Raw genomic sequence first — 17,446 nt, forward strand, 5'->3', positions numbered from 1 at the left:
GACCCAGAGCAAAAGGGAGAAAACACAAAAGGGAAAGAAAAAGGAAGAGAAAGATGGAGAAAAAAGCAATAAAGGGAGAAAGCAGTGATAATAAATAAAGAACACACACACTCCGAAGGGGGGAGAGGTAAAACCCAACTACTCCGACCTTCCCAATCTCAACTATAAAACACACAGAGGAGTAGCGGATTGTGAACCCAAGGTGACATGTGCTCTGTAGAAAAATACTGCCCTCACTCACAAAGAGTGACATGCTCATCATCGGGCCTGCTGCCAAACACCCCTGCGCAGACCAACGCCTGGGGTGGAGCAAAAGGGAGGGGAAGACAAAAATATGTACAAATTGAACGTTGGGAACACCAAAAGAAAAATGTGCAGTGAAGGTTAAAACTAGCTCGGTGGTGTCTCTGCTCAATACATTTATTCCTGGACCCACCGGCTAGGTCTAAAAACGTGAAGGATGGTGGTGATAGGAAAAGTATCAAGAGTTTCTTCACCCCTCTTTACTGCAAAAGTAAAAGTGTCGACATGTTTCAGCCATATTGTGAGTGCCCACAGTGTTGGGTCACACCGGCATTCCTCAGGATCCTTTCGGATCCCCAACATGCGATTACCCTCTGTACTACGGTTTGTAGCTAGGAACCAATTATTCCAGGGCGAGGGTGCCTTTCAGTAACAAACACTTGTATCCTGTAGGGGAAGACAACAGGGCAAGAAATAAATTACACCTCCTATGATCGCCAGTGGTAGTGCACAAGCAAAGAATACACGTACACTTTATCCCTTATAAAAATAAGGGCAGATAAGTGTCAACCAGATGACCCAGTTGGTTGTAAAGTTCTGTCTATATGTCTTTACTCGAACATATTGTACAGTCAACGGATAGCTATCATCCATACAGTAAGTAGGTGATCATAATACGCAGAACCCAAAGTACTTTGTGCATCCCTAATACACATACATCCCGTTCAGCCGAACCAAAAAGTCACAGAGTTTCATCTAGAGAGTGCTAAAACTGGTGAGTTTAGGGAGAGACCCCCTGTAGTCAAACTCTAGTGGGGAATAAAAATATAGGTAGATAGGATTTAATTAGTAGCATAAAATCTCTTAACGATCGATCAGGTACAGTGGTGGGTGTTGTTTAGTAATGATCATCTAAACAAATAGTACTTTGTGAGTATGATGAAGCTCTCTGCTTTGTAAAATAACCTTAATCAAGGTCCCAGGATAAGCTTCCAGTACCACTAGGTGTTTAGGTTGTATGGTGGACCCTTCGCTTAACGATCTACAATACCGTTGTTGATTGCCCGGTAGTCGGTCCATGATCCAGGGACCCCCTGTGGTCATGTGAACAAAGAGGCCGGGTAAACCTCCCTCGGGGAGCGAGCGGTATATGGAATTGGTCCCCTCCCCTTGGGATCCCTCCCATAACTCCTTACTTTAGCAAGGTAGGTGCTCTGCCTGGAAGTATCCGATTCTCGCCGTGAAGGTGGCCATATGCAATACCGATGCTCCTTATATAGTGGCTGGAGTGACGGTCATGTGCTGGTCCTGTGACGGGTTTGTGCCCCATGATTGTGACATGTGATCGAGGCATGTGATGGCGCCACTGCGTTGTCAGGGACATGTTATCCTGAACATGTTGTTTTTTACCAATTCCGGTGAAAAGCTTTATTTGTCTAGTCGATTAGGCGCGCGGAGGGACAGATCCAAATATAAGTGTGATCCTCACTCTCAGTCTACGCCGTTTGGGTCTCTCTTGGTACGTAGTATGGCTGAAGAACCCGGGGCTACTATTAGTGCTAAAAAGTGCATGGGCCATCGCTCCCAGGTGGAGGAGGTACCTGCCCGATTGTTCTGTCCGCTCAATGTGGCTTATCAGTGTAGTCACAATGAATAGTGCATTCCTGGGGCCCTATGTACAGGAAGGCTCTAATAGTTGAAGGGCGGTTGGTACTAATTATTGCAGGTGATTGACATTAAAAAAAAACCGCTCCACTGTAATCAGGTGTCAAAGCACATCTGGGATGCACTGGCCCCCCAGGTGGGAACCTGATGATGAAGCATGCCACCAACTAGGCTGATGGTTGAGAGTTCTTTCGATGGAGTGAATCTGGATTCCCCACAGGGTCCTTCCCTATTTTTGTTTTTTAACGGGTATAATGAACATAGTTATCGAAAGTACTTTAAACAAAAATGTCAAGCATGGCGCATTGGCGGGTAGAGTGGACCGAGGGCCCATGTTCAGAAGCGAAGTCTGCAAGGACTGTCAATTCAACAAGGTTTGGTTCATTTAGTCATTTTCATGAGAGAGAGGTGAGCTATATGATCAGATTGAATTTTCAGATCTTTTCTTCACCCAGGGTGAACACTTAAACAGAGAAAATTCAAATATTGCTAAGAATTATTTTTATGTGACCGCGGTTCGATGTTTTGCAGCTAGGACTTATTTTGCATACAAGTCGTTATTGTTCTGGTCGAGATTATCTCATATAAAGCAAAATATTTTCGAAAATAGTCCCGACAAATATGCCTTAGAGCACAAAGATGTGCGTGTGAAAAAATACAAAGCCACATAAAATACTTGATGCGTAATTTGGTGAACGCGGATGTTGAATCCCCAGCTTGTCCATTAATAACTAATAAAGTGAGCTTGAATTTTGCTTGAAAGAATGGAAAGTTACAGTGAACTCGAGCAGCAGCATTCATTGTATCTGTATGTTTGTGTGACGTAAAGTGCTCCAATGCCATAAGATAGAGTCAGTGCTTAATTTGTAAAATATTAAGTGCCGGGGCCCTGACCAGTAGACCACTGCAGCTCGCACCACCAAATGCCCTTGTCATCACTGCCAAAGCAAGTACAAACCATCTCTCGCGCATGTAAATGGGACAGTTCAGATTTTTTCAGCTCCCCACAGCTAAAGGAATGGCTGGGGAGGCTGGTATTAGCAATTTTAATGTATATTGTAGTCCTAAACTGCCCTTGTTCTGCGTATCTCTAAATTAGATGAGCAGCGCCACCATAGTGGGGAAGAATTAGTCACTGACCATGATCCCTTCTCCTCCTTTGCCCCCATTACGCAAGATCAAATTAGCAGACTCGTTTCTACTATCAAGTCTGGCTCCCCCCTGGACCCTTGTCCCCCCTCAGTGATGGCCAACCTAAGTGAGGTGATCTCTCGCCCACTTATGGAAATTTGTAACACCGCATTTCAAACTGGTCATTATCTAGCCCCGTGGAAGAAGGCAGTGATTAAACCTCTTCTGAAAAAACCCTCCCTGGATCCCACAGCTATGGCCAGTTATAGACCTATTGCGTGTCTCCCCTTTCCCGCCAAAATATGCGAAGCTCTGATGAACAAACAACTCTCAGAGTTCGTCTATACTCACCAACTTCTCGACGAAACGCAGTTTGGCTTTAGGAAAGGGCATGGAACCGAGACCGCTTTAATAAAGGCCTCAGATGAGATCAGAGCCATTATGGACCAGGGAGGTGTGGCCGTCCTGATTCTTTTGGACCTGTCCGCAGCCTTTGACACGGTCGACCATGCTATTCTGGTCGACCGTGTCACAGCCCTGGGGATAAACGGTATGGCTAGAGATCTTATTTCATCCTTTCTGGCCAACCGTACCCAGACAGTGAAGTTGGGTAATTTCTACTCTCCTGTCTCAGCACTCCCATGTGGAGTCCCACAGGGTTCCTCGCTAAGTCCTACGCTATTTAATATCTATGTAGCGGACTTAGCGAGGGTAATAAAGGCCCATGGGCTGCGACTTACATCCTACGCAGACGACACCCAACTGGTTTTGGCGATCCATAAGGACGGCCCAGTGGTGGCAGCTAATTTCCAAAGGGCCATGCTCGCTGTCAGTACCTGGATGTCCTCCAATTGTCTAAGGCTTAACTCGGATAAAACCGAGATTATTACTTTTGGTAAACTCTCCCCGGAATGGTCCTCCATCTGGTGGCCCAACCAGCTGGGCTCCCCACCTGTCCCAGTTGAAAAGGCTAGAAACCTGGGAGTTATTTTTGACAGCAAGCTGTCATTTAACCTTCATGTCAACAAGGTTGTGTCATCTGCGTTTTTTATTTTGAAAAAATTAGGAAACTGCTGCCTTACCTCCCTACCTCAGCTGGGAAGACTCTGGTTTCTACCCTAGTGTTTTCCAAAATTGACTACGGGAATGCCCTCTTTCTTAACTCTCAGAAATTCATTTTATCTAAGTTGCAGTCCATACAGAATGCGGCTGCTAGAATCCTTCTTGACATCCCCCGCCGCCAGCCCACTTCTCCCGCCATTCGTCATCTGCATTGGCTAAGGGTAGAGGGCCGCAATAAATTCAAGGCCCTCTGCATTGCCTATAAGGCAGTGCATGGAGTTGGACCTAAGTTTCTGACTGAAGCATTTCAGCTGTACACCCCTAAAAGGCAGCTGAGATCTGCCAACACCTGCCTCCTGCCGGTACCTCGCACGAGAACAGCAACCTGGGGAGACAGACGTTTCCTGGTTGCTGCGCCCAAGCTATGGAACCTGTTGCCACTCATGATTAAAACTGCTCCCAATCTGATGAGCTTTCGCAGGCTCCTAGAGACATGGTTGTTCAACCAGTAAGCTTGCTGCTCGGTCCCTCTGGCCTCCACATGCGCCGAGACACCTTCGGGTAATTGTATGCGCAATAAAAATATCGAAAATAAAATAAATAAATAAATAAATATGGTGAACTGTTCTAAATATGGTTTTGACATTTAGGTGCCAGTGGTGAGCACCGGAAAGCACAGGCTCAAATTAAGCACTATGAAATCAGGCATCAGCAGTGATCGTTGTCTGTCGTGGATGGAGGGGTCGATAGCAATACGGAGACAGTGAGTGGGCTGGCGAACCAACAACGGACACCCATATACTCCTGACCTGTGTCAGTACAGACGTTGGGGTTTCCAGCTCCTGCTTGTGAACAGAGTACTCCTTGATCCTAGGTTTCACTCTTGTTTCTGCCACTAGCCTGAAGGAGAGACGAGGAACAGTCATCGCATCAACCTAGATCCAAGGGCACGGCCCACCCCCTTTCATTTCCTCTCTCCTACATCTGTTTGGTAAGTATGGAACACTTTTCCAAGATGAACTTGAGGGAGAGAAATAACTGTTCATTTCACCAACCCAGGACCCAAATACATCTGCTAGTTTACAGGTATGGGCACCCATGATCTCATTTATCAGCTTCTGGTGAAGGCCCGCTCTCATTAGTGATAGGCCCCTGCTGCAGTGACTTCATAAAGTGGCCTATTGTGGAAACATAGCCTTGAGCCGAGGTGTGGGACCGGATGGAACTGGTGTGTGGAACCAGGAAGAGAAAACACGGTTTTCCCCCTGCAGTATGAGTGTTGGTACATGTTTGATGTATCAGATGGAAGAGAGGGTGGCTTTCTAACCTGCCAGTAAGCATAGCCATCAAGCCGGTGGGAGCCAACCCTGCTCATGACTTCTCTCCTACATGCAAGCGACGCATGTGATCCCCGACTCTCACTGGTGGTGCATATCTGCTAACCGTAGACTGGTGTGACGGTTCTTCCCTATGGCAGTAAGTGCCTTAGATATAGCAATTAGAATCCTTCCTCTGTTGTCTTCACAGTGCTTGTAGGTATGATCAATTACGGAAGCTCAGTGTCTCAGATACCATCAATGTTGTTGTTCAGATATAAAGGCAGTGGCGTCTCATCTCCTATTGCTGTTGATGTGTCGATGCAACACAAGATATCCTATGATTTACCTTGAGACAGCACAGTAAAGTCATGCTTGAGAGACATGTCAGTGTTCATGCCCTGATCTTATTTTTCTTCTCTTCCAGTGTGGGAGGTGATCATTCATTGCACACAGTGACAACACTACCAAGTAAGTTTGAACATAATGTACAGATTAGAGCATTGGAATGTTGAGCGCTCCATTGAAGACAATGGAGTGCTCTGGGCTTCTAATAGCCGGTAGAAGCCCGAAGCATCAACATTCCAATGTTTGTTCACAGCTGATGCTCTGAACAAAGGCCTCACGGAGCCTGATGGGATTTCAACCCCCTTGGGCTCCTTGAGGCCTTTGTTTTACAAATTAGAACATTCCACCCTCTAGGCGTAGAATATTCTAATAGCCTTAGATCCCCCCGTAGCTGAGCGATACCGCCCATTATAGCCGCGCTCCCTTGTTAGACCCTCGCCTTTAGCTTGGGCCTTTAACACTGGAGAGGGCCTTTAATGGCTGGTGGAGCCTGCTACATCAGGCTCTAAGGCTGTAGTATTTCACTAAGCACTCCTTGGAGAGATTATCCACACGCTCAAAACACAGTGGTGTCTTTTCCCTAACATCACAAAGGAAGCAAAACTGATATCACATGCTATTTGACATCTCAATGACTTCACTAGATGTAACATGATCTTTGATACAAATGTAGTACTTTCTATACTTTTAAATAACCTTTATTTAACACTTGAAAGAGAGCTGTGTTCATAGACTGTGAATCAGCAAAGGTACAAACAACAGCAATTAAAACATAGAAAAAACAAAATTAAACACGTAAATGCTTTCAAAATAAGAGTCACATTGATTAAATCATATGAGATGCAAAGCACCAGTGTAATAACATAATTACCAGCAACGTTTTTGGGCGGCAAAAGGCTGCCACTAAACAAGCCCATGAAGATGCCGAATATATGGCAGTGACCTCCCTGTTGCCAATTAATCCTCAGCCTCACGACTGAATAGCTAAATGAAGACATTAACAGTTCATGCTATATTTACATTTATAGGGCCTATGGATCCCCCAGGTGGGTGCAGTCACTCACTGCACCCGCCTGCAAGGGGATCTCTAATTCCCATTAAAAGTGAAGGTGGGTTGCGGCCAAAACTGTGAAACAAATCTCTGCGTCTTCAAAGCAGTCATTCCATTTTTCACATGAATGCACTGCTCCCGGGCAGCGCGAGTTAATGGCCGCCCTAGGGGCAGGGCATGCATCCTTCTACGGCATATCTTCCCTGTCTGCTCCGAGCGCACCTTTTAAGAGGTGTGCCCAGCGCAAACAAGGAAAATGTGCTGTATGTATGATACGGTTCCTGGTGTACGCTATCCTCGTTCATCCATGCCTGTCTCTCAACTCCCAGCTATATAGTATATTTGTAGTTGATGGGCTTGTGCTTTTTGTACATTTTCTCCTAGATATTCTCCGAGAGTTTAACCCATCGCTGACTGGTTTTTCCACTGGAAAGGGAGATGCAAGCAAGCAAAATGCTTTTTACAACCAGGCCGTCCCTGGGGCCAAAGCTGAGTAGGTGCTTCTTGCATATTTCTAAATGCATGGTTTTGCGTTATTTTATTTTATGGCTCCATTTAACTGGCTTACATTTATCGGTGCTTTTCTTCACTCTTGTTAAGAAAGCCTTGTGCTCAGCCTAGCTACCAGGAAAGCGGACCGCTTAGTTCCCTTCATCAAAACACACTTAGCTGCACGCATGTCAAGGACGGGAGTAAGTGCCTTTTCTATGTGAGATTGTGGAAGAAACACCCTATGTTTCATATTTAAGGTAGCAAAGTTGAAGGAGTTTCTCATGGCAAAAATATTTCAACATTGAGGAATTAAAAAAATTAAATGTGAAGTTTTTAAAGCACAATTGCTTCAAATTTACAAATTTAGGGATTTATTTATGAGCCCTGCATCACTTTTGCACCACCTACAGTGGTTCATGCGTGACAGAGGGCTCTCATAAAGATTTATAAAGCTACGCATAGCCCCCCTGCGTGGCTTTGAATGGCCTCCTAGATATGGAGTGAGGCAAGGCAGCGCAAATCTCTGCGTCATCTTACTCTGTGCCCAGGAGTAGTTCCATGGGCGTTGCTGTGGGTTTTTCCACGCAGCACCCTTGGAATTTGACACTCTTAGATTTACATAGTGATGCAAACCTGGGGAAGTAACAAATATGTATGCCTCCCAAGGTGAGGCATAAATGAGGAGAAACATGTTAATTTCTCCTCGTCTGTACCTCTTTCCATGTGTGCTGCATTGTGCAGCACACATAGAAAGAGGAAACGCCACACAGGATTGTTTTTGTGCAGAAAAGTGCCCCTTCCTGCACAAAAACAATCCTTCCTGCAACAGAGGAACCCTTGTACCATGGTGCAAGGGTGCCTACGGTGGCGCTAAGCTGCCAAACTGCACCAGTGCAGGCAGAAAGGACCGGAATGCACCATATTGCTTAAATTTGGCGCATTCCTGCCTTGCTGCGATGCCCTACATTATCTATTATCTTGCATGCAAAAATGCTACACAAGTGAAGAACCTCACACAGATGTCCCAACTCGGGCCAGATGGAAGCGCTTGAGACAATTAATGATGTAACAACTGTGAGAGTGTTGCCGTAATAAATTCTCAGTGTGGTACTAAATATTGAGATTTTATAGGTAAGTACACATTTAAAAGAATCTCAAAATAGAACAATTTAGAAAAAAATAGATGTATAAATAAAAGTAATACTTTAAAAAAAACTAAATAATAATTAAAAAAAATATTTAAAGACATAAATAAGTAGATAATTGATAATATATAACTAAAAAATAATTATTTACAAAAATAAAAACAAATACTTATATCTAAAAGTAAAAACACAAAATATAAAATATACATTTTCAAATAAAAATTGTAAAAACAGAACTTAAATAGTGTAATAAATATATAATTAAAATTAAATGTTACAAATACTTTTCACAAAAAAAGTTAGAAATATTACAAGTAATATTACTCACAAAATGTATTAAATAAAATAAAAATAATGAATTACGATAAAATATATAGTAAAATGACATCACAAAAATATATTAAAAACAAGAAATACAAAACAACAATTAAAATATAAGCAAAATTCTAAAATACCAATAAAAAAAATTACAATTACTCAAAAATAAATACATCTCCAACAAAAAGGGGAAACTATTTTAAATGCTATCTCCAAAGTAACACAACAATTACTAAGAAAAGTGTGGTGGGTTTGGGGGTGAAATTTACTATTCATATTACAACCAAATCAACAGCAGGGAAAGCTTTGGACTTGAGAGGGTCAGATTTACTATTTCCACTCCAATCTGAATAACAGCCGAGAAAGTGCTGGGCATTGGAGTAGTGACATTGAGTATTCCCACTCCAATGTTAGCAACACTAGGGAAAGCCCTGGACTTTTGGAGGTGTCTAATTTCCAACCTAAACAATAGTAGAAACAGTGTTGAAAATATATCTAAAACATTTATCTAATAACTGTTATAAAACATATTTAAAAAACATAACATTAGGCGTTATTATAAAAAATGCAAAGATGTGCATTTAATAGTAACATTTTCTTTTAAATATTCTTTTAACAACCAAAATGCAACTAAAAAACTCAAAACAATTGACTCATAAAAAATACCAATTTAAACATAATTTCCAAATTAAAACGCTAAAACAATTTACAAACAAGGCACATCCCACCCTACTCCCCTACAATCAGTAAAATAATGTAAATAATTAACAACTTATTTATACTATTAAAATGTCAAATAAAATTAAAAATAAATAAATAATGACTTAAAAATTACTGAAAATATAATTTTCGCAAAAAAAACAATTTGGATTACTATATATTAATTATGGTAAAAGTGAAATAATTCACATAAATAATAATGTAATTAATCAATTACATTTTGCAATTTGAAAAAAATGTGTAATAAAATTAAAATATATAATTGCCTGTCTTTCTACCCTACTCCTGTACAAACCCAAGAACCCTCTAATAATGGTAAACAATTGAAATAAACTAAAAAGCAACTTTTTAAAAAGGTTACCAAAACAATAAAATAACTACTAAAAAATGCAAACAAATAAGTTTAACGCATTAATAAGTTAAAACACACAAAATCATAAAACAGTATTAAATATTAAATCGATATTATATACAACTATATTTAAAAAAGAATAAGAAACACTTTAAAAAATAAATTTTTACCTGCGATATTCTGTAGCACAATATTCTTATAACCATAATATTTTTTGATTATATTTGTGTCTTGTGATGTCTTTGAGATGATATTGACTTTGTCCATCCTGCAGGTCATAAATTTGATTTCCGGCAAGGCCAAATAAGCTTACTTTCAAGTGGAGAGCCATTAATTTTGATATTAGGAACTATTGCTATTTACAGCACTCAAATATGTACAAAATTCAACATGAAGCACTGTTTAAATGATATAGTTGTATTATTTTTCAAGTGAATATGCTTTGTGAAAACTGTTTGGTCATCATTCTTTCCTACAGAAATTTGCCAGATCAAGTTCAGAAGTTGATCAACCTAATGAAAAATGACGTGGTAAGAAAGCCAAATGTCAAAACATTGCAGATGTTGAGAGATGAAATATTGGAAACTCTTTGTACTGTTCCATGCTAAGGCACACCCTCATGAAGTATAGGGATAACAGGCCGCCTGATGAAGGAACAAGCGCACGCACAGTCATATACAGCTTCTGTCTAAATAGAAGTTCATGGCAAAATTATAGTTTATAATTTGGGCATTTTCTCTTCTGTACCAGTAAGGCCATTTCCGGGGCCATTTGTTGCAAGCTGGCGCCCTCCTGAGGCCTCGTGTCATGGTTCCCCAAGGCAGCTGCCTGCAGTGGCTCTCTTATAGCACTGACAGCTCTCACAGCCATCAGAGAGAAGTCTGTAATCGCTATGCACTGATTTATTGTACACGTTGAATCTGTGCATGCATCTTAGATCTGGAGTAGTTTAATGAGATGATGCAATATACTATTGTTTTGTGATATACCTGGGCCCCTGTTTTGTGCTGTACTGATGTTGGAAGCCGGGACAGCAAACAACCCTTGTATTCTTGTCCTCTATCTACGAGAAGGCCGAGTCTTAATTGTGCTTTTTTTGTTTTGGGTATTGGCACCCACTGCTGTGTGTAATGGAAATTATTGTACAAATCCAATGGGAGGGCAAGATGCAATACATGAGAAAAGCGTACTTTATGTCTTATAATACATTTCAGATCTGTTCCAAAATGACTCTGACTTTTACCCTGACTGAGAAACATGAGGTGGAGGAGCCACAGTGCCCTTGTTTCCAAGAGACTTGGGCACAATGGGGCAAATTATTAGGTTTGCCATCACAGGCCCAGATTTCAAGCCTTGTGGAAATCCATGCGGAGATTTCAAGCAGTCGATTTACTGATAACAGCTCCGACCTCCACATGGAATTCCTGCAATTCAATCAATTCAATCAGGATTTATACAGGGCAGCTTATCGCCTGATAGGGCATCAAGGCACAGTGAATTTCCTTGGAATAAAGTTGAACTGTGCCAACCTGCAAAGTAGTCTGCATGGTGAACCTAGTGCAGATATTCTCCACCAGCTCTGAGCAGGTGTGTAATGTCATCAGCAAGGCTGTGCACGTGGCATGGTGGGGTAGGGAGGGTGAAGATGCCACCTGGCAATGGGGAGTATGACATACGTTTCCCGTCCTTGGCTGGTGGTCTGAAGGGGTGCAATGCGATTTTACAAGCTGCCTTTTCAGGCTGGTAAAATCAGGTCTTGTGTTCCCACAGCCCGAAACCTCAGGTGCAGGAACATGGGACCCCTTATAACTGAGCAGAGCAGAATTCATCCCACATGGGTCCTAGGGTTTTAGGCTAGGATCTTCAACCCCAAATAGCCAGTGGATTGAAGTGCAGTCATGTTTTCAGAATGATGAACTAATATGTACCTCCTACATAATTGTTTTGGTTATCCTGTGCCCGGTGTGAATCTATGACATAATATCGACAGACAGAATATCTACATACAAACATATCGACACAAAAATATCGAAGTCAAAAATATCGGAGTTATATCTTCATAAAGGTAAGTACAAAAATATCGAAAATTTAATATCATAGTACAAAAATATCGAAATTAAAAATATCGTTTTTTTAAATGTATTAATAATAATATAAAAATAATTTTAAAATACATATAATTTTACAAATATTAAATAAAAACATTAAAACATTTTAAAACGTATAACTAATACATATACATTTAAAATAAATTAAAAACTCTACATATAAATTAATATATATACGTACTCCACATATTGCAACAGTAGGTAAATCGTTGGATAGCGTAGGGGTAAAAATTACTATTCCCACTCCAGAGGGTGCAACAGTAGGGAAAGCGTTGGATAGCGTAGGGGTAAAAATTACTATTCCCACTCCAGAGGGTGCAACAGTAGGAAAAGCGTAGGATAGCGTAGGGGTAAAAGTTACTATTCCCACTCCAGAGGGTGCAACAGTAGGGAAAGCGTTGGATAGCGTAGGGGTAAAAATTACTATTCCCACTCCAGAGGGTGCAACACTAGGGAAAGTATTGGATAGCGTAGGGGTAAAAATTACTATTCCCACTCCAAAGGGTGCAACAGTAGGGAAAGCGTTGGATAGCATAGGGGTAAAAATTACTATTCCCACTCCAGAGAGTGCAACAGTAGGGAAAGCGTTGGATAGCGTAGGGGTAAAAATTACTATTCCCACTCCAGAGGGTGCAACACTAGGGAAAGCGTTGGATAGCGTAGGGGTAAAAATTACTATTCCCACTCCAAAGGGTGCAACAGTAGGGAAAGCGTTGGATAGCGTAGGGGTAAAATTTACTATTCCCACTCCAGAGAGTGCAACAGTAGGGAAAGCGTTAGATAGCGTAGGGTTTAAATTACTATTCCCACTCCAGAGGGTGTAACAGTAGGGAAAGCGTTGGATAGCATGGGGGTAAAAATTACTTCCCACACTACTCCCCCTTTTCCACACAACACACTACACATACAAAAAAAAACTATTATTATAAATTTCTATTAATCAATTAATAACAATTAATATTACTAAATTGATGTAATTATAAATGAACTAATTAACACATATTAATTAGTAAATAATTAACAATAAATACCAACAAATAAATACAATCTCTTTAATTAATTACATTTAATTATATCACACCCTATCCCCCTATAAACACACAACCCACTACACATAAATAAATCACATCATTTAATCACTTAATAATTATTAATTACCAATTAATTATTAAATAACAATAACAAAAACATTAAATATATTAGCACATTAACTCTAATTAATTTAATTAAATAATTATTATTATTTAATTACCAATTAATTATTAACAATAACAAAAAATTAAATATATTAGCACATTAACTCTAATTAAGTTAATTTACTCATTAATAATATTTAATTACCAATTAATTAATTAACAATAAAAACAATTATATGAATTAAAACATTAATTCTAATTAATGTAATTAACTAATTAATATTAATTAATTACCAATTAATTATTAATTAAACATATTTACAAAAATATATTAATTAATTAATTATTATTAAATTACTTCCCATCCTATTCCCCTATAAACCCACAACCCGCTCTAATACTAAAACGCAAAATGTAAACAAATTTACTAATTTTGAAACATACATTACAAAACATATTTAACAATCATATAAACAACATAATAAAATACATAACACTAAACAAAATTTCGATATTAGTAAATTTCGATATTAGTAACATACATACCTTAAAAAAACGATATTCTGTCTGTCGATATTTTGGACATTGATATTCTATACCATCGAAATTAAAACATCGATATTATTGTATATCGAAATTTTAATTTCGATATTTTGTCACACTACCGCCCGGTGTTACTAAAGTTGCAGCAGAACTCATCGCCAGTGTGAATAGAGGATCTGAAATAATTGGTTCACGATTTCAGAGTTAACTAAATCAAGAAAGGTTTGAGAGGATTGAGATCACCAAAGTCCTTTCCTACATTGGACCACCTCTCATTATCGTAGGGCCACATGTTTAACAGATTAACATTTACCAACACAATGATCTGATCCTGGTAAATTTAATATCACTATTTCATGATCACCTCTTTGTTCTTGGTGTGCAGAGATTGTCCTTTAAAAACGTTATGAAGATTTTTTCAAAGGTTTGTAGGTTTCCTATTTTCTGCAAAATATATGTGCAAAATTGAGAAAAATATAGTTGGAAGTGGATTTTGCGACTAGAACAAATATTTGCAAAAGCTCACCTTCAGTGGCAGAGGTACTGGGCTGACAAGTTTAAACCTGAAAAATCGCAGAAAGATATGTTTATAAGCGAAATTACACCCACAGGCAGCCACGGCCGGTAGTAGGTGTAACTGCAGGGCGGTGACGTGGGGAGTGGGAGAGGCAGGGTGGAGGGTAGTAATGTATGGATTACGGACTTTAACAGGTAAGTAAACATTTAAATAAATAAAACTAATTTTGTTGCGCGTACTGCATCACATTTGGTGATGTCGTGCACACAACGAAATTCGTTTTATTTATTTATATGTTTATTAACCTGTTAAAGTCTGTAATCCATACATTACTACCCCCCACCCTACCCCTCCCACTCCCCACGTCACCGCCCTGCAGTTACACCTACTACCGGCCGTAGTTAGCCCATAGGTGAAGTTTTGAGAAGTTGAAAGTATCTTGGATATTTCACAAATTGAGAAGATTGTGAAATCTGTAAAACCAACAATTCTCTGCTGTGAAGGAAATACCTCTTGTGCAAATTCATGGATGGGGAGCGGGCTGTGGGAGGGTATACAGCGCTTCCCTGAACTCGACTCATTGGTTTCATTTCCCCCAAAAGCAACAGGTTAGGTTGGAGGAGGAAAATGGCCACTACAATGCAGCCGTTTCCACGCATGCATTACAACGCATGCGTGGGTACCACGAATATTCTTTACCATGCATACCTTTACTACGAGATACGTAGTAAGGCATGTGTGTTAAAGGCTAAAAATAAAAAAGGCAGCTTGGGGGGTCTCCCCCGCCCCAAAAAAATATGCGTGCAAAAAAAAGGGGGTTTGAGGGGGTTTCCCCCCGCCAAAAAAAATGCACCTGTTTAAAAGCGATGTGGAGGCAATCGGTATCATTAGAGGAAACGGCAAGACACTTCCGTTTCCCATTTACGACATGCAAAGTCAACACGGAAGATCATGGAGAAGAGACGACGTGGAGAGGTAAGGGGAATTTCAGATTTAAAAAAAACGCAGGGGTCCAATTTGGTGGTTAAAGGCAGGGGAGGGGTATTTGTAAGAAGGGTTTAGGGGTGGGGGGAATAACCTTTACCAAGAGTATGCCCTTACCATGCATGAATTTACAACGAAAATCGTTGTAACGCATGCGTGGTAAAGGCATGCGTTGCAACGGAATGCGTTGAAACTTCATACAACCGTTGGAGAAGAGGCATTTGATACTAATAGGAAGTTGTTTTTTGTTGACAGAAAATCAACTTTGAAAATGACTGGAAGGTGATCACCGTGTTTATTGGAGGCAACGACCTGTGCGCCTACTGTACAGACACGGTAAGGATCCATATTCCCGATGGAAAGCTCTCCCAAAGGCAGGCAACATTTAAGATGTGATGTGTGACGCTTCTATCCCTGCGGTATGTCTGATGCTATTTCACATCAACCAACTTCTCTGACTGCAGTAGCAGCAAAACCTCCAAGAATTATCTGGAATGAATAGTGAAAGCCCACAGTAGGTTTTTTGTGCCACCTTTCAGTGGTATTCGTTAATAAATAGTGGATATATCTACTGAAGACTAGCACCGTATCCGTTCACCCGCTGACAAATAGTACATGAGAATTACATTGAGGGTCAGATGTACTATTTTTTTGCGCAGTGCAGTGCAACTTGCTGCGCATGAAAGAGAGCAGAAGTATGCCATAACTACTACGATACGGTGCACTTCTGCTTTCTCAAAGAGCGGGCGCACTGTGTGTTGCCTAGTGCCTAGCGCCATGCTGCAAGGGTGCTTGCATTAGAGGCAGGATTGTCTTGTGCAGGAAGTGGTACCACAAAAACATTCATAAGAGCCAATTTTCTCTATCTATACGTGCTGCATAATGCATCATGTACAGAAAGAGGAAGTAACATGCAGAAATATAGATATGCTCCTCATTACTCCCGTCTGTGTTAGGCGCACCATTTTGCGCAATCCCAGGATTACTGCCTTTAGTAAATCTTGGATTGCGTCAAATTCCTTGGGTGGATGCTGAGGAATGCCCATGTTCCACCCATGGAACGTCTACCACAACAAATTGTAACGCAACGCAGCACAAGCCGCTTCATTGTATTGCATTTTCTTACAAAGTCACGTAAAGCTGCGCAAAAAGCCCCTTGTATGGCCTTCTAAACACCATTTATGGACTTGCGTTGGCTTCTGACAACATGCATCATGAAAGGGCTACGCACGTCCTTAGTAAATCTGCCCCTCTCTTTTTACTGCTTGAATCAGCTAATGCACCAGGACTGTTTGTAACTTTTAACAGTTTAGGGACCCTGTCCAATATGTCAAGTGTGTAATAAAACCTAGACACACATGTCTTAGAGTAATCTGAGAAAACACAAAGCCACCCTGCCAAATAAATGCTATTGGGGAGAATAATTTGCTACTAGTGACAGACCAGTATTCGATGGAAACATTGCACGGGCATACAGTAATCCTAGATGATATACACCCACACTTTCCTGAACAATAATAGATTTTAGGAGTAGATCATTTAAAATTAATAGATTTTAGGAGTAGATCATTTAAAATCCCTGAGTGTAGTCATATTAAAATATGTAGAAAATAGTATGCACAGTACATAGTAGCCATGATTAATATGTAACCATGTCAATCCCCTGCCAAAAATATTCAGGAAGGTGAGAATTTACTGTTGCAGTCTTAGCCTGCCTGCCTGTCTGTGTCTGTCTGTCCGTCTGTCTGTCTATCTATCCATCCATTGCCTACATTGGTTGCATAGAGTATTAACTGCAGCAAACAGCTAGAGATCAGAAAATTCAAGCTCATAACAGATCAACTCACAAAAGTTACCTCTCCTTTTCCACCAGAACTATTACTCACCTTCTATGTTTGTCAGCCGGATTCGAGAAGCCCTGGACATCCTTCACCGGGAGGTATGTGCTCTTATATTCGACTTGCACTGGGGCATGGTTTGGATTCATTGTTGGGATAGTACACCTCTAAAATTAAAATCACTTCTACCACAATCTGCCATTAGATGGTCCTAACTGCCCGATCAGGCCGGTCTGGTGGCTCAGTGGACTAATGTGTCCACTGCAGGAGCTTGTGTTCGACATCATGGTCACAGGTTCAAATACTGGCTGGTCCACTCAGCCTTTCATCCATCTGAGGCTGATAAAATGAGTACCATTGAATAACAATAAACATCTGTTATTCAGTGCCAAGATGCCTGTGGGTGAACGTGCCCTTTACAAATACACATGTTATGATCTTAGTACTCAGCTTTGTTTACACGCCGAAGGGCACATT

General features: G+C 40.6%; 1 protein-coding gene across 1 annotated transcript in view; it reads left to right on the forward strand.

Moving 5' to 3' along the window:
- Positions 1–17,446, forward strand: part of PLB1 (phospholipase B1) — a 552,393-nt gene that overhangs the window by 332,846 nt on the left and 202,101 nt on the right. The window contains exons 33-37 of the mRNA XM_078647360.1: positions 5,845–5,888; positions 7,201–7,309; positions 10,322–10,373; positions 15,387–15,467; positions 17,005–17,070. Coding sequence (XP_078503486.1) covers positions 5,845–5,888; positions 7,201–7,309; positions 10,322–10,373; positions 15,387–15,467; positions 17,005–17,070 — 352 coding nt within the window. The remainder of the gene's footprint in view (positions 1–5,844; positions 5,889–7,200; positions 7,310–10,321; positions 10,374–15,386; positions 15,468–17,004; positions 17,071–17,446) is intronic.

Source organism: Lissotriton helveticus, chromosome 6, assembly GCF_964261635.1.
Source record: "Lissotriton helveticus chromosome 6, aLisHel1.1, whole genome shotgun sequence".
Classification (NCBI taxonomy): Eukaryota; Metazoa; Chordata; class Amphibia; order Caudata; family Salamandridae; genus Lissotriton; species Lissotriton helveticus.